Raw genomic sequence first — 20853 nt, 5'->3', positions numbered from 1 at the left:
TTGGTTGGGACAATAATTAATGCATTGGCAGGCAGCTGCAGACGGATGAGTAGGCTACAATTCCCCATCGTTTATCACTGCAATTTTGACGGGCAACTAGCTGAACGTTTGAGATAGTTTAGCTAATGTCCCTTATCTTGTTGTTGATGTACATAACTTAGCGAGAGACTACCCTTTCATGGTTGTTTGATCAGTAAGACTGTAAAGTTCCTAAATCTAAGAGGACTCCCGTGGTATTTACATATTTTCAGAAATCCATTCAGGTGTATTTGTGGCTTCTGGTGAATGCATTCTAATCTAAAGGTTGTGTTGTTGCAACTGGCTGTAAACACAGTCCAGTTCAAAGTGAATGATGGCAGGCCTGTGTGGCAAATGGCTTGTTTACGTAAATGCCTACTGTAGCTCTGATTTGCTATGGTGGACCGGTCTGCGTAGACTCCTGGACGAGACAGATGTTTTATTTACTGAACTGTCTATTAATTGAACAAACGCACGGCCGCTTTCCCGCTCTATTGCTGTAGAATTTTCACAAATGCCTTACTATACGTAATTCCCAAACATTCTAAGAATTTATGAAAATGACCATATCTACGTGCTTGCTTGTCAGATTTTTTTTTTAAAGGTGTCATTCTTCCTGGGGGTGTGAACAGATTTTAATATAAAATGCTGTCAGTTCACTTTAAGAGTGTTAGTGGACCGATATAGTGTCTGTAACTCGGGCAACAACAACAACAAAAATTGCACCCCCTCACTTCTTGCGCTTAGCGGAGCAGAGCTATTGTCAAGGAAGTGAGTTTGTGTTTATACAGGACGTATCGTCCCACCTACCGTCAACCAATCATGTCAACACGAAGCCCTCATTGTTAACATTTTTAGAGGCGTCTGTCGATGCGGTACAGTGCTTGATTTGGTCTCTGCATGCCTCCAGATGATTGGCTCTTGCGTCACACCCCCATACCAGGTCGGATCAAGCATAAAGGGGCTTTTATCCACTCTATTGCAGTTTTAAAACAGAACAAAAATTACATTATTTAAAAATGGCAACAGCTTCCAGAGAAACTAACGTTTACAATGTTATTTTCAATATTAATTATTATCAAGAAAGGTAACTTGAAACTACTGAAAGTATCACTTGTCCTAATCAGGAATTGAAGCTGTGCTTTGTTTCTTTCAGCAATGAAGGACTTTGATTATTGGTTTAGTTAGCTTTTTAATGAAAAGTAAAACTTCATTTAGCCATTTGTTAGATCAGCTTTAATAGTGGTTTGGTCAGTAAGTACCCAATAACACCTTCAAACACTGTAGTGAATGCACCCTTTTCATCACAGCATGACATGATGAGCAGTGATGAACTTTGAGCTGTTTTGACAAGTACCTAGGAGGAACTACCAGGGATAAGGGATCGACATTTTCCAACTCTGCCTACAACACACAAACCAAACTCAAACCTTACAAACCAAATGCTGAATCCTCACATAGATACTTGACAATGCAGCCATTAAAACACATTATTTGGCAAAACAAAGGTACTTCTGATCACACATGGCTACGAATGTAATAATGCCTCGAAATAATTTGAGTAGCGCATCCTGTTTTAAACCACAAGGTGGTAACATTACAGCATTTTTATAAACGTTGCTTTACAAACAGACAGCATGGGATGATTCACTAGTTGTTGGATATTTGATTGCCCATCTAGCCGAATGTATGTACATTGGACATTTTTATTTTATATTTGATACGTTTTGTGTTGCATTTTGGGAGATGTAGTTTACTACTACTCGAGGCGGAGCTCAGTCATGATGAAACTTGGACCAACAAATATCTCTGGAGACGTGGTAGCAAGAATAATTAATCTAGCTAGATGAATATACCTATGATATGTGAAAATGTCAGCTCAATGTAGTAAATGATGATCGAGGAAGAACACGAGAAGAGAAACCATACAGTATTTGGGAGAAAAACTACATGGGTCGCAAGTGGAAGTAATCGAGGAAGGCTTCCAGTCGACGACTCGGCTCATAACATTGAGATCAGTTTTTTGGGCCATATCAAGACTTTCTGAGGAATTGCACGGACGTTTGCAGTGAAATTGCTTATTTCTCAAGCCAGAGTGGACCCGCAAACGCCACATTATTTTCTTACGGGTCGTCGACTCATATTAGCAGGCATGCCAGAGTCTTTGACATGCGGTTTTGTGCAATTAGCTTAAGTTGGCTAGCTAGCTATTGTTTTCCTTTCGCGAACTGCTCTGTCTTGCCAGTCACATTTAGTAATATATTATTCCAGAAATGCAAGAGGAGTCGACTGCAGTTTGCTAACTACATTACTATTTCCAAAATAATAGAAGAGTGGACTTTCACTTTGCATGGGCATTACTTTATCTACAAAGTAACGTTGCAACTTGGCAATAATAGTTAGCTAGTTTAACTTTACTTGCTAGTGTGGTTTGGCTAGTTTGACTGCTCTCAAATGATTACGCTAACTCGTTCAATGTTGGCTACTTACGTTACTACAGTAAACTAGCTAGTTTTTCGAATTGGCTGGTTGGCAGTGCTGTTCAATGTCAAACTGGGGGAGAACCTATCCATTCTATTTGAAGGCTTTTGGGATACACCCACATTTTTTATTTGTACGAACAACACATTTGCCCCTTTTGCCACAATGTTCAAGCTTTGTCTTCAGAGAACTCTAGGATACACAGTCTCATCAAGGGCAGTGCTGGAAAGTGTCACTGCCGGAAAGGTTTTGAAGGTGTCCCACGTGCAAAGCTGTTGGATGGGAACGCTCGGACTCAACGAGCAGCGGGAGCACCTGAACTCTCCAAAAAGAGCAAAAGAATTCATCTACAGCCTTCACCCCAAAGAAAGAACATGTTTACTCAAAGAACTACAGAGCTTTGAGTCCATAGCTATAGCACAAGGTAAGATAAAAACAGTTATTGTAATCAAGTTATGTCCAATTTCAAGGGTCACTAATTGATATTGTTTCAGATAAATTATAGGCCATATCTTACAGAGATGAGTAGAAATAAGTGGAGGGCGCCCAACCAGAGTGAGTAGGGGTGCAGCCAAAAAAATGCAATCATTGAAAAGGAATAGGCGCAACGCTGGCCCATAATTGAACATTTGTTTTATTTAAAGCAAGGTTAAAAGAAGGCCATTGAAGTCAAAACGGTAATCTTTTTAAGCTTGCTTAAAAAATATATAATCATGGTGGGCGTGTTCCTCCTTTTCAAATAGAAAGCAACATTTTCATAAGGCGTTTGGGTGGGGTTAGGAGACACCAGCGTGGAGGCCACTTTTATGATTCATACCAATTTCCAAGGCGTTGCCTGTAACCTGCCCCTTCTCCCATTTCTATAACCAGAATAGATTCAGTCGACTTGTTTACAGCTGCACTGTGGATGAATAGGATTCCAGATTTAGATTAAGATGCCGCAGAGCCTGCGTGAGATATGGCTTGGAAAACGTACCCCAACTGTTAAACAGAGAAGATTGCCGGTACTTCTCTGTGTAATATTTGGTATATTGTGACTATTCAGAATACAATGCATTTCTCATGCCTGGATTGAGGTATGTTTTCTGAGCCATATCTCTCCGCCAGCTCCACAGTGTCACAACCAAAATAAAAAGCAAATGCATCCAACAAGCTTGGAGTAATTATTGCGTGATAAGAATTTGGGCCAATATACCAAACTTTTGACTACAATACCAAGGCTGTCCCCGACTTTAAAAAAAACTTGTTTGACCGAGAGTTGCCTATTCTTTCAACCAATTGATTGCACAAAAAAAATTTACTCTATTTTTCCACATTGACACACCCTATGTCTTTTAATAAAATCAACTATATCCATTGAGCTTGTCTGATGCTTTAAGCTTACGGTTTGATGCCTCGAGGGTGTCAGAGATCTAGATAAGCAGAAGAGGAAAAAAAACTTAACCTGAACCCAACTATTCTCCTCCCGCCCCTGCTGGCTTTTGCAGATTCTGACATTACTCTCCTGAAGATACCGGTAATATGCTACATGAGTAGTCGGCAAACTTTCTCATGTGGAATGCCAATTTATCTTACCATTTCTACTAGGGATGCATGATATATCGATGAACATATCGGAATCGGCCGATATTAGACAAAAATGCCAACATCGGTTTCGGCCCAATGTCTAGTTTAACGGCAATATTAAAAACCGATGTCAAAGCTACCGTGCATACCTATATAACGTAGGTACATGACGTAATGACACCAAGTAAAATTTTGCGCTACATGTGCAACACAGCATTCCTAACCTAGCCCACACACTGTCTGCTGTGTGGATCGAGCAGTCATTTGAAAGAGTTAAGAACATTTCTGCAAGACAACTTAAAGGCGAAATCCATTAAAGCCAAGATAATAGAATTCATTGCCCTTGACAATCAACCGTTCTCTGTCGTGGGTGATATTGGCCTTTGCCGACTGGTCGAGCACCGGTACACAATTTTTTCAGATGTTGCCCTACCGGAGTTACAGTAATAGCGTCACTGCTATTAGCTTCACGGCATACATACTATGGAATGCTGTTTGGGTCTTTGCGTGTCAAAAAAGATATAGTAGCACTGTCAAAGCTGTACAAAAAACTCTGCAAACACCGGCCACGAACTATGTTTTTACGATACCGCGTTGGTAATAAAGCATCATTTGTTCGACTGCAATTTCTGGAGTAGCTAGCTAGCTTTAGCGTGGTACCTAGCTAGCACCAATACAACCAGCCTGAAAACAATGACCAGTAGAAACTGCAGTCATTTTCATTAGTTTTAGCAATGATTTAGGAATCCTTGTAAGTATTAGCTAGGTTGCAACTTGTTGTTGGCCTATTGAACTTGAACTTCAGTTCATGAAAATAAATAGCTAGCCAGCTACTTAACCCTTTTGCCCTAAGCTAACCTTATAAGCAGCTAGCTAGCTTCATCTGGCTAGTGAGGCTCGACCGGACCGGGTTATGTGTTGTGAAGCTAGCCATAATAAGGATTAGGGACAATAGTGGAATTTGCGGTTTGCTTTCAAGATAAAAGTATGTCATTGACAGTGAAGCAAATGAATACAAATAGAATTATCCCATACCTTTATTTTGAAGGCTAACCGCAGAGTTCACTATTGTGGCTAATCCTTATTGTCAATCAAATAAGAACTGTTTTATAAATTAGGGTTATTTTAGATGACACCTAGCTATATAGCTAATGATAGTTACTGAAACAGATTGTCGTTTTGCTATCAATGACGACCTAGGAACGGTAGGTTAACTGCCTTGTTCAGGGGTAGAATGACAGCTTTTTACCTTGTCAGCTCGGGGATTCAATCTTGCAACCTTAGTTAACTAGTCCAACGCTCTAACCACCTGATTACATTGCACTCCACGAGGAGACTGCCTGTTAGGCGAATGCAGTAAGAAGCCAATTTGCTAGCTAGCATTAAAATGATCTTGTAAAAAACAATCAATCAATCATAATCACTAGTTAACTACACATGGTTGATGATATTGCTAGTTTATCTAGCGTGTCCTGCGTTGCATATAATCGTTGCGGTGCGTATTCGTGAAAAAGGACTGTCTTGCTCCAATGTGTACCTAACCATAAACATCAAAGCCTTTCTTATAATCAATACACAGAAGTATATATTTTTAAACCTGCATATTTTGCTGAAAGAAATCCACGTTAGCAGGCAATATTAACTAGGTGAAATTGTGTCACTTCTCTTGCGTTCATTGCACGCAGAGTCAGTGTATATGCAAAAATTTGGGCCGCCTAATTTGCCAGAATTTTACGTAATTATGACATAACATTGAAGGTTGTGCAATGTAACAGAAATATTTAGACTTATGGATGCCACCCGATAGATAAAATACGGAATGGTTCCGTATTTCACTGAAAGAATAAAGGTCTTGTTTTCGAGATGATAGTTTCCGGATTCGACCATATTAATGACCTAAGGCTCGTATTTCTATGTGTTATTATGTTATAATTAAGTCTATGATTTGATAGAGCAGTCTGACTGAGCGATGGTAGGCACCAGCAGGCTCGAAAGCATTTATTCAAACAGCACTTTCGTGCGTTTTGCCAGCAGCTCGTCGCTGTTCTTCAAGCATTGAGCTGTTTATGACTTTAAGCCCATCAACTTCCGAGATTAGGCTGGTGTAACCGATGTGAAATGGCTAGCTAGTTAGCGGAGTGCGCGCTAATAGCGTTTCAAACGTCACTCGCTCTGAGACTTGGAGTGGTTGTTCTCCTTGCTCTGCAAGGGCCGCCACATTTGTGGAGCGATGGGTAACGCTGCTTCGAGGGTACTGGTTCGAGCCCAGGTTAGGGCGAGGAGAGGGACGGAAGCTATACTGTTACACTTGCAATACTAAAGTGCCTATAAGAACATCCAATTGTCAAAGGTATATGAAATACAAATCGTATAGAGAGAAATTGTCCTATAATTCCTATAATAACTACAACCTAAAACTTCTTACCTGGGAATATTGAAGACTTTTACTTCTCCAACACTTTGTTTTTGCATTATTAAACCAAATTGAACATGTTTCATTTTATTTGAGGCTAAATTGATTTTATTGATGTATTATATTAAGTTAAAATAAGTGTTCATTCAGTATTGTTGTAATTGTCATTATTACAAATATATATTTTTTAAATCGGCCGATTAATCGGTATCGGCGTTGAAAAATCATAATCGGTCGACCTCTAGTGAGTACAGTGGAGGTAAGCCTAGGCATTGAGTGACGAGAGGTTTTGTCTCTAGAGGCACCATTTAAGCCAGGTGAGGTCACAGCATGTGTGGGGGGTGGAACAAAAGGGCTAGCTTAGGCATATTGAGCAGGGCTAGAGGCTTTACAGTGAAATAAGACAAAAATCACTAACCAAAACAGCAATAGAGAAGTCATATTGACATTAGGGGGAGGCATGTGTAGCCGAGTGATCATAGGGTCCAGTGAGTAGCTAGGCGAGCTGGAGGCACGGCGATTGACATCTAGCAGATGGGCCTCGGGGACGTCGCAACGGGAGAGCCTGTTGAAACCCCCTCGGACAGTTACGTCGGCAGACCAGTCGTGATGGATCGGCGGGGCTCCGTGTCGGCAGCAAGGGGTCCAGGCCAATTTGCAAAAGAGTTATTGAAGCCCAGGAATTGTCTGATGGATCTCTTCGGGTCGTTGGGAGATGGGCCTAGCTCGAGGCTAACTGGTGCTTGCTTCGGGACAGAGACATTAGCCAGGAGTAGCCACTCGGATAGCAGCTAGCTAGCTGTGATGATCCAGAGTAAAGGTTCAGAGCTTGCGGTAGGAATCCGGGGATGTGGTAGAGAAAAGCAGTCCGATATGCTCTGGGTTGATATCGTGCTGTGCAGACTGGCAGGAATTGACCGGGCTGAGGCTGGCAGATGTCTGAGTTAACGGTGATGACCGCTAGCAGTGGATAACTGACTAGTAGCTAGTTAGCTGGCTAGCTCCTGAAGGGGGTTCCGGTTCTAAACTATAAAAAAAAATAGCAGATCCATACCACATTGGATGAGGTGGGTTGCAGGAGAGTATTTTCAGTCCGTAGATGGAAATTGAGATTAAAAATATAAAAAATGTATACGAAGAAAAACGATATATACACGGGACAAGACAATCAGAACAGACATCCCACTGCTACGCCATCTTGGGGTATTGTGTGTATTAAAAAAAGAAAAAGAAAGAAAAGTAATTTAGAATAAGGCTGTAAAGTAACAAAATGTGGAAAAGGGAGGGGTCTGAATACTTTCCGAATGCACTGTAGTCACCTGTCATGAGATGTGAATGTCAGATACTGCTGCCTTGTTCCATGTCACTCTGTCTTCATGTTCAACAAGAAATCGAGAGTCGCTTAGTGATTCAAATAACTTTAAAGTATTTTTTTGACAATCTTGTCACTAGTTGTAAGCCTTGTGATTACGACATCAGCTTAAACAGCTTTTAACACAGAAATTGCATTGAATATCAAGGCAGTATGGCGTTGTAGTAATCGGCTCTTTGAAATGATAAACCTGTTATCCAAACAAGAATGCAACTGTGCCAAGCATCATAATGAACAGATCAAGGGATGATTGACTGTCCACCCAGCACCAAATCTGTAATGGCAAGACCATGTCTCAGCATTTTATGCCAATATAGCAATAATAAGTTGGTTTACAAGTTGGAGTGGTCAGAAGTATGTTGAATAAATGCAGTTTCTCTCCCTTAGAAGCCATTAAAAAGCAATCAAAAGTCTTGTCTGCAACGCCAATTTCAGTCAAATCGTTTTAGCAGATTTCTGGCTTTTGATCTATGTAGTAATTTTACAATCTCTATGGCATCTGGCTGCATTGCCCATTGTTCACTGGCAAACAAAACATGTTGGCACATATTTCCATATTTTCTTCCCCTCCAATTTAATTTAGGATATATTTACTTTCACTAATTTTATGGAGAATAAATTGGCCAACAGAGACTAGACACAAACACACCTCTTCTCCAATTTGGTTCCTAGCAGCAGGTACAGCTACTCTTATCTGATGTTTTGGCTGCTGGAGAAGTGCCAGTTCCTCAGAACTGTGACAGCCGGCAGATGGTGACGATTGCCACAGACGAGATGAATAGACAGCTCTGTAATTAGGCAGAGGCAGATGCACCACTCCAGCTAAGCTCTGAGGGAAAAAACCCATCATCGCAGCACTGCTGCCTGCTGTGCCAGTTTTTCAGAAAGGTCATTTAGAATGATGCAGTGTTGATATCGCTCTAAAATTATGTTGTCTAGGTCTCACTGATTCCTCAAATGAATGAAGTGGAGGACATTGGAGTGGCAGATGACATGTAGCCTTATGCTATTTCTCATGGAATATCTACTGGCTGCAGATTGCACAGATATCAATTTTGGAGTCATAGAAGTTTTGGGATATTTTCCCATCCTCCCAGTCTTTTTCCCCCATGAGTCAACAGAAATGAAATCAAACCATAAGCCTTTGTTGTGCCAGATGGTATTGTTTCCTCAGTCACTACCAACATGTTTATTATTGGTTTTAGAAAGATGAATGTCCAGAGCCTTTTACGTCTCATTTTTCACTGTCCCTCAAGCACTTTTCTTTCAGTCACAACATAAGTTTGTGGGTTCTATAGTCCACACTGAAAACCTGTTCTCTTTTATGAGCAGCTGTGCACTCATGAGCAGTTTGGCCTGCTGCTTTTGATTTAATAAGTAGGCTATTTCATGACATCAATTGTATTTCCATTCCCATTTAACTGCTTCAGTTGGGGGTCACCTCACCCTAGTCTTGGGTTACCCCTCCAGAAATAGCGCCCCAACCCCTCTGTCTCAAGGGAGCATCTTTGACCTATTCCAACCATGGTCACATATAGAGTTGTGAATCTGCTTAGCGCTGTGCTGGGGTTTGTGTGTTTGTTTTTAAAACTGAACTCTTAATGAAGGACCCAATTGGGGCTAAAGGCATTTGTCTCCCATAATTCACGCAGGATGCACCTGGCCACTGTCCCAGAGTGCAACCTGCTCTAGTGACCAAATGCAAACTCAATCTCTTTTTATGAGACATGGAAATAATCACCTTTCCATTCTGGACCCATGCTACTACTATCACAACCAGGGGTTGGAACCGAAATAATTTTTCAATCGCTTCATTATGAACAGAACCGTTATTTTTTTGTTTCTGTTCCACTGTTCCGACCAGCAAAATAAAGTTCTGAACCGGTTGGAACCCCCAAAAAGTACCTGGTTTATGTCGTTCCTTTTTAACCTGAAAGTCTAAGCCTTTGGGGGACGGGACTTTCGTTTACGGTTTTGATTCTGTTACTCTAATAATTTTTATTTTCTGTTCCCTTAACCGGTTCCAGAACCTGACTACTGCTAATGAATGGGGAGGGGACTACCGGTATATGATAAGAGTAATGGGAGACGTGCATTCCTGTCCACATTCACTCCCACAAAACAGTTGACTGACTAGTAGTACAATAACTTCTAAACACATTTACTGAATATCCTACCCAAGAATTTGTTTCTCCCAAGACCATTGAATATTGGCACCTCTTGGCTAGAGCGGAGTTGTTCATTCAACGTTAGGCCTATACAGTGAATAATATGCTGGAAAGTTGGCAGAAACACCTCTGTGCCAAGCTTTTTGGGAAGAAAAAATTAGGGTGAATTAGGATCTGAAAGATCTCCAAGTGCACATAATTTTGCAAATAATTGTTTGTTTTTGATGTTCTTGCCTTTCAGAGACGCAAGAGACTTCACCGCTTACTCAAGCTCAGATCAGATACGGTAAGATAAAAGCTGTCACTAAAATTATGAATAAAATGGTTTTTGTACCATAGAGATAATTATAGCTCAAAAGTTTTCACAGTGGGATCAAAGAGGTCTACCCTTCCGTAGCCACATTATACACCTTGGAAAAGAGTCTCTAATTGTCTTATCAGCTCTGTTTCCCAGTCGCTCTACCCTAGTGCTATTTATCTTAAAATAACCAACAATATAGTGTGTGTGTGTAGGGAAATATTTGAGTCAGCCATTGAAAATGACAGTCAGTGTCAGCATTCGAACAGTGGTACTGAGCTAGTTTTTGCCAAGTTGTCTGACAGTATAGAAATTGTCAGTAGTACATTGCCCCCATAAACATACAGTACACGCAGGCCCAAACAAGCATGTGGGAGTCACTTAGTGACAGGGTAGTGTCAGTCACTCGCATCACTCAACAGGAACATTCCTATTCACATGATGGAGACAAATCCCAAGACAGATTGATTTTAGCAGCAAACTATAAGAATATTTTTATTTTTAATATTATTTACAATTTTGCTTTCAGTGCTCCTACACAATGCAATCCCCTTCATTGGTTTTGGCTTCCTGGACAATGCCATCATGATTGCGGCAGTAAGTGGTATGACTTTTTTAGGTGGTTGAATTTACATATTGTTTAGTTTTAAATTAGCATTTGAAATGTATTTTGTATTTCACATTGTAGATGGTCTATGGGAGGATAAATGGGAGCATTGAGATTTTGTTTTGTTTTTGAAAGTCAACATGAATATCTAACGCCAAGAAACAATTGTCAATGTAATATTTCTGCTTTTGACTTTTAGGGAACCCAGATTGAGTTGTCTATAGGGGTCACCTTTGGACTATCGACCATGGCAGGTAAGATTGATTGTGATCTGAAACATTCAAATGTAGCAGCAGCTCCCTCAATGGACATTGGTCGACTTGGAATACTTCAACATTCTGAGTGGTGCAGCGGTGTAAGGCATTGCATCTCAGTGCAAGAGGCGTCACTTCTGTTCCTGGTTCGAATCCAGGCTGTATCACATCCGGCCATGATTGGGAGTCCCAAAGGGTGGCACACAATTGGCCCAGCATCGTCCGGATTTGGCCGTCATTGTAAATAAGAATTTGTTTTTAACTGACTTGCCTAGTTAAATAAAGGTGAAATAAAATGTAAAAAAACAGCCTTACAGGGGTCAGTTATCTTACAGTATAAACAAAAGAGCAAAATAAACAGTCTAGATGTGGTATCCATGTGCTATGGATACCACATCAAAAGATACCCCTATCCTGATTTCAGAGTGAAACCAAAAGTACATATTGGGTTACCATCTGATTTGGAAGGTGATGATGGTATATCCAGTCTAGTAAATTCCACATCCTGTGACAGTAGATGGCATTCATTTTACCCTCCACTATGGGGCCTGATGGATTTTGTAGACTACTTTTTTGGAAGCATGTAGGCTACTGTCCCTGACTGGAATTCTTCAAATGACAAATACTTTTGTTTATTTGATGTCTGCTTTTTCCATTGATGGCTACGGCAGCTATTCCAATTGGGATAAAGAATCTCCCGAGAATTGTGGGATGCTTTTGTTTAGGCAGTATACCTTTGTTTAGAGTAGACTAATATGTTTCCCTCATGCCAAATTAATCTGTATTTAACTGATTGACCACTGAGCACATCTGATCAGTCCCAGACAACTGCTTTTGCAAGGCTTTGGATTCGTTAGACTGAGATACTCACATTCTGCTTATACTTTTCAGTACACCAAAACAAATTTCATGATGCAACACTAGTGTGTGGAACCGAATTCCTGGACCACTCTAGCACCTTGGGGTTCACTTTTGCATTATCACCACTATCCAAGAAATAACGGTTTAATCAGTGAGTACAAGAACATATAGATTCTTGCCAAATCCAATTCTCATAGTCAGCGCTGTCTAATGCTGGCTCATGTTAATACACATCGATCTAGTTGAATGCATTGTGCTTGAAATTGGCTCATCTCATCCATAATTTACCAAGTGCTATTATATAGTGCCACTACACATCCTCACCACAGTGCAATTTATGGTTGCTCCTTATCCCAGTGTGATGCACAAGCTGCGTTTTCACGTGCTGTCAGGGTTTAAAGCAGCCAGGTCTAAGTAGTTCCTTGGGCTGGTCAATATTGTGGCTGACTTTTGAGAGCTCCCTGATGCTAATGAAACGGAGTGATAATACAATTCAGTACACTGATCTAATTGCAAACTGTAGAGACAGTGGCTGAACTTAAAAAAAAAAAAAAAAAAAAAAAAAAGTGTCAACAGCCTCTCAGCATGTTTAAACAGAGATCAGAAGAACAGGAGCAGTTGTATTGAAAAAGATTGAACTGGTTTTGAGAATCATTTGGTTGAAAGACTATGCATAAACCTCTGTTATTCCCCTTCTGTTACAGCTGCAGCTCTTGGGAACTTGGTTTCAGACCTGGCTGGACTTGGGTAAGAGGACCAGCCACTCCTCCGTTAGGTCTAATATTTAGACTGTGATGGAACTATCAAAGCCGTGCAAGTACTTCAGGGGTGGGGATCACACGTTACTGGGTAGACTGGTATGATTATGAAATTAGTGTGTGAATTTATTTTCTGTGAAAATTTGACCTTGAAATGGAAGGGTAATAAAAAAAATGTACATGACTACCATCTGGGTTTCTTATATTGTCCTTCTGTGGGCAGTCTTGCAGGATACGTGGAAATCCTAGCTTCCAGGCTAGGGATGCAGGTTCCTGACTTGACCCCCAAGCAGGCAGACATGTGGCAGACCAGGGTTAGCTCCCACGTGGTGAGTGTTTAGAAATGATCTTTATGGGCTGGCCTAGTACTGGACTAAAAATCTTAATCTGGTTATGAGAAACTGGCCATATATAAATTGAGATATTTAGAGGATGGCTGGGTTACTAGTTATCCATGTTCAAAGAGTTATGATAACCTAATAAACATGCATTATTCTCAGGGAAAAGGCATTGGAGTCACAATCGGATGCATTCTCGGAATGTTCCCCCTGCTATTCCTAGGGGATGATGAAGATGAGCACAAGAAAAAAAAAGCACAAACAAACACCCCAAACTCTTAACAGCATGGTAACAATCTTTTTGGTCTCGAGTCAATTGCAACAAGCATCATCAGCATGATTTTAGTTGATCTCTATCTCTGAAAACCTTCTCTATTTCATTATATATGCCATTTACCAGACGCTTTTATCCAGTGACTTAGTCATGGGTGCATACATTTTACGTACGGATGGTCCCGGTAATCAAACCCACAATTCTGGCATTGCAAGCTCCATGCTCTACCAACTGAGCTACCAGGTAATCTTCTGAAAATCTATTATGAGCCATTAGGCTTATAAAGTAGTTGCATTTGATGGCAAGGTATTTTCGCAGGATGGATTTCGTTGAACATTTGTTTGAGATTAAGTTAAATCAATGTACACTACCGGTCATAAGTTTTAGAACACCTACTCATTCAAAGGTTTTTATTTTTACTATTTTCTACATTGTAGAATAAGAGTGAAGACATCAAAACTATGAAATGACACATATGGAATCAAAAAAGTGTTATATATTTTATATTTGAGATTCTTCAAAGTAGCCACCCTTTGCCTTGATGCACACTCTTGGCATTCTCTCAATCAGCTTCACAGTCTTGAAGGAGTTCCCAGATATGCTGAGCACGTGTTGGCTGCTTTTCCTTCACTCTGCAGCCCGACTCATCCCAAACCATCTCAATTTGGTTTAGGTCGGGGGATTGTGGAGACCAGGTCATCTGATGCAGCACTCTATCACTCTCGTTCTTGGTCAAATAACCCTTACACAGCCTGGAGGTGTGTTGGGTCATTGTCATGTTGAAAAACAAATGATAGTCCCACTAAGTCCAAACCAGATGGGATGGCGTATCGCTGCAGAATGCTGTGGCAGCCATGCTGATTTAGTGTGCCTTGATTTGTAAATAAATCACTGACAGTGTCACCATCAAAGCCCCCCCACATTATAACACCTCCTCCTCCATGCTTTATGGTGGAAAATACACATGCGGAGATCATCCGTTCACCCACACCGCGTCTTACAAAGACACAGCAGTTGGAACCAAAAATCTCCAATTTAGACTTCAGACCAAAGGACACGTTTCCACCAGTCTAATGTCCATTGCTCGTGTTTCTTGGCCCAAGCAAGTATTCTTCTTATTGATGTCCTTTAGTAGTGGTTTTTCAATTTGACCATGAAGGCCTGATTCACACAGTCTCCTCTGAATTCTTGATGTTGAGATGTCTGTTACTTGTGACTGTGAAGCATTTATTTGGGCTGCAATTTCTGAGGCTGGTAACTCTAATGAACTTATCCTCTGCAGCAGAGGTAACTGGGTCTTCCATTCCTGTGGCGGTCCTCATGGGAGACAGTTTCATGATGGCCCTTGATGGGTTTTTGCGACTGCACTTGAAGAAACATTCAGTTCTTGACATTTTCCGTAATTGACTGACCTACATGTCTTAAAGTAATTATGGACTGTCGTTTCTCTTTGCTTATTTGAGCTGTTCTTGCCATAATATGGATTTGGTCTTTTACCAAATAGGGCTATCTTCTGTATAACCCCCTACCTTGTCACAACAAGTGATTGGCTTAAACGCATTAAGGAAAGAAATTCCACAAATTAACTTTTAATAAGGCACACCTGTTAATTTAAATGCATTCCAGGTGACAACCTCATGAAGCTGGTTGAGAGAATACCAAAAGTATGCAAAGCTGTCATCAAGGAAAAGGGTGGTTACTTTGAAGAATCTAAAATGTTGTTTAACACTTTAGTGTTGATGTCTTCACTATTATTCTACAATGTAGAAAATAGTAAAAATAAAGAAAAACCCTTGAATGAGTAGGTGTTCTAAAACTTTTGACAGGTAGTGTATGTGATCATCATGAGTCATTGCAAGTTACTCAGACTCGTCCCTGTTGGCCCACTGATGGACTACACTGCAGTCAATTGGTTTACATTTATCATGGAGTTGTTGGAAGCTGAAATGAAAACACAAATCATGTTGTCAGTCTTCAAGTTTCACAATTTTGGCAAAAGATAAAACCAAGGAACACGTAAACTGCTACCTCAATGGTATTTTATTTTTGTTCTGATTGAAACATCAACAGGTTGAACTAGCTTGTACATCAAAGGATACGTCTTTTGTTTTCTGTACAATATATGATTTATTGATTTTGTTTATCAACAAGGAAAAAGGGATTACTTTATCATTTGAAAATCAGTTCACGAATGCTGTTTTATAGCACTACTAACCCAGTTTTTCAGATGCAAAGTTACAAACATACCTGTACTATACACACAGTACATTGAGTATGCATAATGCCCTGGGTTCCTAGGATGTCAACATCTTAAATTGGCTATCTATTATGCTAACGATTGCTAACTAGCCTTCACAATTATTTTAGCAAAGCCTAAACCTTTGAAGTGCCTCAAGTTTATTTGTATTTATTTTTTGACCTTTTTAAAAACAAGCACACAGATTTTATTTTGTGAAAGTATTTAACTTCATGTTTAAAAAAACAACTAAAAAGCGTCATTTTTAGTATGTAAATGTTAATCTGCTTTATTTTGGCGAAATTAAGGAAACCGTTTCTGAAGAAAGCTGAAGAATTAAGCGTAAATCTGCACTCACTACAGTATGTGTTCTAAAACAGGTTGGATTTATGTGCACAGAAGACGAGCAATACAATGTTTCTTAAAATGCAATTACTGCACCTATTATTTTGTTGCCAATATTATAGACTTTTTGTAGGATAGCTACGAATGTTTATCTGAGACAACCATTTACTTATGGTGGCCTAAAATCAGATTTTTTTTAATAGATGTAATCAAACTAGTCATATTTGTGTGAAAGGATATTCTTTGTTTTCTGTGTATTTGAATATCGGTATTCGTTTTCTCAGTTTGCCTTTTCTGATTTCAGTAAATGTGGTACTTAAACTGGAATGCCCCTCACCACACTGCTGTATTTCCTCATGAATTGTAATGAATGTTTATAATGACCCTTATTATTTAAACTATTATTGCTGTTGTCAGCAATGTACTTCGATGTAAAAACACTGTTGCAGCACAACCAGACTAATAAGAAAGTGTGCACCAAGGTGTAACAAATGGTTTGATAGTTTTTGTTTGAAAGCAATGAATGTTGTGGGTGAGGTAGTATTTCTGCAGTTTGGGCTTGATCTCTCTACATCCTTCTCTTTAGCACTAATCGCCATGCACAATTTCCTCACCTCTGCCCTCTGGTGGCTGAAACATTTTTATCTGCCTCAGCTCATTCTCCCTATTGCTATTCCTCCTGGCGTTCTCTGGTCTTGCTTGTTGCACCAATTTCCCCTCCTGTGGAATCTTTGTTTTTGCCTGATTTCCATCAATTATCTGAACAGCCATCTCCCCGTCTTTGCTATCCAACTCTTCGCTCTCCATTATTGGTTATTGCTCCACCATGATATCGCAGTAGATCTCTCCTCCTTGTATCATGTTTTTTCTTTGTCCCCATTAATGAACATGCAAGAAAGTATCATGCTAATAAAAGAACTACCGGCATTCATTTAAACAAATATGGACTTATCATCCAATGCTCTTCCCCACTACCATGTGCATAAAATGTATCTATGCTGCCATGTTTGCATTTTAAAATGTATACTTATACCATTGAAGAGAAAATACTTGTGTAAAAAGACTGATTGCTCTTGTATTTTGCAACAATGATTTAATAAAACATGCAAGCAATATTTTACGGTTCTATTACTTTTTATAAAACTGTTCTGTCCTGCCTCCCCCATCCCTGCTTTGTGCCTGTGCAAATGCAGGCTAAAGGGGTAACACCTTGCGATCTTGTTAAGGAACATTTGGCGTAATGGCTAAGGGGTTGGGAGTCGCTGGACCTAAGTTTTAGTCCTGCTTGGGGCCACCCCCCGAATGCTCTACAGTATTTTACAGGTGCTTAGTCAATACAAATGACAGAATAAAAATACTAACTTCTGTAATAACATTAAGTGAACAGGTCGCTAGACACGTGTTCCTTCAAAAATATACCTTTGCTAACCAAGTTTTTCTTTAAACTTGTATTTTGTTTTTACTAACAGTTCCTAACAATCTTTAGTTCATTGAACAGCTAGACAAGAGTTACTTAATTTCCCCCCTTGTGTCACCAGGTTTTTCTTTCAACTAGTATTTTGTTTTTATTACTGATTACTGGTGTTGCCAACAAGAACACAGGCGCATCTGTCAATCGTCCCATTGGGTGAAGGAAAAGTTTAGAATCAACCAACTGCTAATATCAATTCACAAAGAAATTAGCAGGGGAGGGATGAGACTGAACAAGTATGTACAGTACACGGCAATAAATGTTGGTGTTCAAAATGGTGTCTGTGTGAAGTATAAGCGATACTAGAATGGATGTGTGCTCCTTCACGAGAAAGAGGTAAACATACTAAATGTTTTGTAGAGGATCTAAAGATCTTTAAATACATTTCCAGTGGGTTGTATTGTATCCTGTACATGTTGGGCATATTCCAAGACAATTAAAACAAATACTGTACCAGTCAAATGTTGGCTGAAGCTCCTGATGACCGCTTGAGCCTCCAGGAACTCCTTTCCCCTTTTACTACCAATTTCATGCACCAGCTTGTCCAGGTCCATGGGGGTTGGAGAGAAGGATGGATGATTCCACCCCCAATTTCTCAAGCTGCATGATCTTGATAGAAGCCAATGCGAATTAGACAATATATTGGGGTTGTAAAGAGAGAGGTTGCAGAAGTTAATGGATGTATTTCTTCTTTCTTCAAAACATGGGGTGTATAGAACAAATATAATGAATTGAAAGTATCTATGGACCTTTATAATATTTCACTGCACAGTGCCTGATGCGAGTCCCACCATATGTCGTCTCATATGTCGTCGTACACTTTCTCACCTTGAATGCATTGATTTCATTATTCCTTTTACATTCATTTGTCTTTTTATTTTCATTGGTCTGACCTTATCAAACTCCAGACTATTGTTGCACTGCTCTGCCTCCTTTCTTAATTCCTCTTATCTTCAGAAATGGTGGCCCATCTCCCTGCAATCTGTTGCAGACTTCCTGGCATGCAACATGAGAGATTGAAGTAGGCTACATTAATAATACCTGCACTACAATGCAATTATGTGCAATGTGAAAAAATATATTCATATTCAATGTGGTCGTCATTTGAGTGAACGTTAACTTTTCGTAAACATTTGACATTTTTAGGATATAAACACAAACCTCCTTGTTGCATGAAGTCACTCCAAAAGATATTGTAGGCTGTCAGTCTTTTACTGGTGTGCAACTTATTTTTGGTGCCAGTGTGCACAACGCTCCTGTGGTTACGGATCCAGTTCTGATACACAAGAACAAAATATTACACCTATTACAAATGCACAAAAAACATTTTTTACATGTGTAATTTTAAGGCAATTAGTCTTATATGGATAAAATAGTTCCACGTTAAAACCAGATAAACACACAGCAATATTATATTTTCATAAAATTAAACAAGAAAATAAAAAAAAGACCAAACTCAAGCTCTAAACAACCATTTATCCATTGAACATTTAGACTTTGAATGAATTGACAAATATTCTGTAAATACATAGCCGACTCTAGTAGAACATATATCTTAACCTGTCGTTTAACCATAGCCTAATAAAAAAGAAAATCAGTCTGCAAGTTTTACATGTATTTAATTGACTCACATGAACTTCAAAAACATGTATAAATAACTTATTAGCATATTACCTACAGAAATAACAACAATCATGTTCAATCTTGTTACAAAGGACTTAAGCTCAGCTGTCTTGTAGAACATGTAGCAGGACCAATGAACATTTGAAAGCGACCAAATGGATATTTACCAGTATCAAAGGATATGGCCTTTGGGAAACAGCAAGTAATAATGCAAATAATGTATCTGGTATATAGACTGAAAAAAATATAACCGCAACATGTAAAGTTTTGGTACCATGTTTCATGAGCTGAAATAAAAAAGATTCCAGAAATGTTCCTTTCACACAAAAAGGTTATTTCTCTCAAATTTTGCACACAAATTTCTTTACATCCCTGTTAGTGAGTATTTCTCCTTTGCCAAGATAATCCATCCACCTGACAGGTGTGGCATATCAAGAAGCTGATTAAACAGCATGATCATTACACAGGTGCACCTGTGTAAAAGGCCACTCTAAAAGGTGCAGTTTTGTCACGACACAATGCCACAGATGTCTCAAGTTGAGGCAGCGTGCAATTGGCTTGCTGACTGCAAGAAGGTCCACCAGAACTGTTGCCAGAGAATTGAATGTTCATTTCTCTACCATAAGCCACCTCCAACGTTGATTTAGAAAATCCGGCAATACGTCCAACCGGCCTCACAACCATAGACCACGTGTAACCACGCCAGCCCAGGTCCTCCACATCCAGCTTCTTCTTTATTTCTGTCTGTAATAAAGCCCTTTTGTGGGGAAAACTCATTCTGATTGGCTGGACCTGGTTCCCCAGTGGGTGGGCCTATGCCCTCCCATGGCTGCGCCCCTGCCCAGTTGTGAAATCCATAGATTAGGGCCTAGTTTATTTATTTAAATTGACTGATTTCCTTATGATCTATAACTCAGTAAAATCTTTGAAATTGTTGCATGTTGCGTTTATATTTTTGTTCAGTATAATTAGTTTTACTTATGATCTCTCCAACCATGTGTGTCTTTTATGACCAACTGAACACAATCATTACAGTTTCATCTCTCACTTGGTGTTCTACAGTTTGCATTGCATTTGGATTAGATTTATTCACTGTCAGTCATGTAGGCTAAAAGCAGGTTCATTTTCAGAAAGCAAAATAACGTAAAAAAATAACGTAAAACTGGGAGGTAAAATATGTCTAAAAAACACAATACATTTTCTGTTGCAAAATGTTTCGCTATGGTGTACTCAGGTGAAAACACACATGGGTTGTGTTCAAAGTGTTTCCACTGCTCTTTATTTTTCCTATTCTAGTAAAATGCTGCTTCTCTCTCTCAGTGAATAAGCAAATGGGTCCTTGTGAGAGAGGCAGCTGAAATATTCACTCAATGAGGGCGTTGGTTTCCCATAGCATTGCGTGTGTTGGTAGAATCACAGGTTTGATGGACTAAAGTTCCAAACTGTTACTGAGGATATATCACTGTAATCATTTTTGTCAGCTTTACAAGAATGTAATGAAAAAAACTACAGCGCAAAGATCCAACACTGCAGATAATGGTTCATATGTTTTGTATAGTTACATAGCCTATGACTTAGGCTACAGTACATCTGTAACAAATGTGTTCCTCGAAAGGTGTTTGAGTACAGTAAGGTAGGATATCCTGCAAAATGTACTCATCATACTGTATGTTGTAATGCTGGGAGAGCCTGTCAATGCATACAATCTGGGGCACTTCCGGGCTCTGGCTGGGCCACTCAAGGACATTCAGAGACTTCTCCCAAAGCCAC

The 20853-nt window shown here is 39.6% G+C and overlaps 1 protein-coding gene across 1 annotated transcript; it reads left to right on the top strand.

Annotated features, from left to right (window-relative positions):
- Window positions 1-1369: 1369 nt before the first annotated feature.
- LOC129831201 (transmembrane protein 65-like) lies at window positions 1370-17104 on the top strand. Its single transcript, XM_055894323.1, has 7 exons — window positions 1370-2923; window positions 10260-10304; window positions 10846-10913; window positions 11123-11177; window positions 12743-12785; window positions 13020-13125; window positions 13297-17104. The coding sequence occupies exons 1-7, from the start codon at window positions 2665-2667 to the stop codon at window positions 13414-13416; spliced, it is 696 nt and encodes a 231-aa protein (XP_055750298.1). The 5' UTR covers window positions 1370-2664; the 3' UTR covers window positions 13417-17104.
- The last annotated feature ends 3749 nt before the right edge of the window (window positions 17105-20853 follow it).

The sequence above is a fragment of the Salvelinus fontinalis genome, chromosome 32 (genome assembly GCF_029448725.1).
Source record: "Salvelinus fontinalis isolate EN_2023a chromosome 32, ASM2944872v1, whole genome shotgun sequence".
Lineage (NCBI taxonomy): Eukaryota > Metazoa > Chordata > Actinopteri > Salmoniformes > Salmonidae > Salvelinus > Salvelinus fontinalis.
The sequence above is the reverse complement of the archived record's forward strand: the minus strand, read 5'-3'. Positions and strand labels throughout refer to the sequence as shown.

What these genes read in the sequence shown, in the direction of transcription:
- LOC129831201 (XM_055894323.1), top strand. Translation starts at nt 2,665, where the DNA reads ATGTTCAAGCTTTGTCTTCAGAGAACTCTAGGATACACAGTCTCATCA. An exon ending in ATGCCATCATGATTGCGGCA is followed by an intron (nt 10,914 to 11,122) that starts GTAAGTGGTATG and finishes TTTGACTTTTAG; the next exon opens with GGAACCCAGATTGAGTTGTC. An exon ending in TGGACTATCGACCATGGCAG is followed by an intron (nt 11,178 to 12,742) that starts GTAAGATTGATT and finishes CTTCTGTTACAG; the next exon opens with CTGCAGCTCTTGGGAACTTG.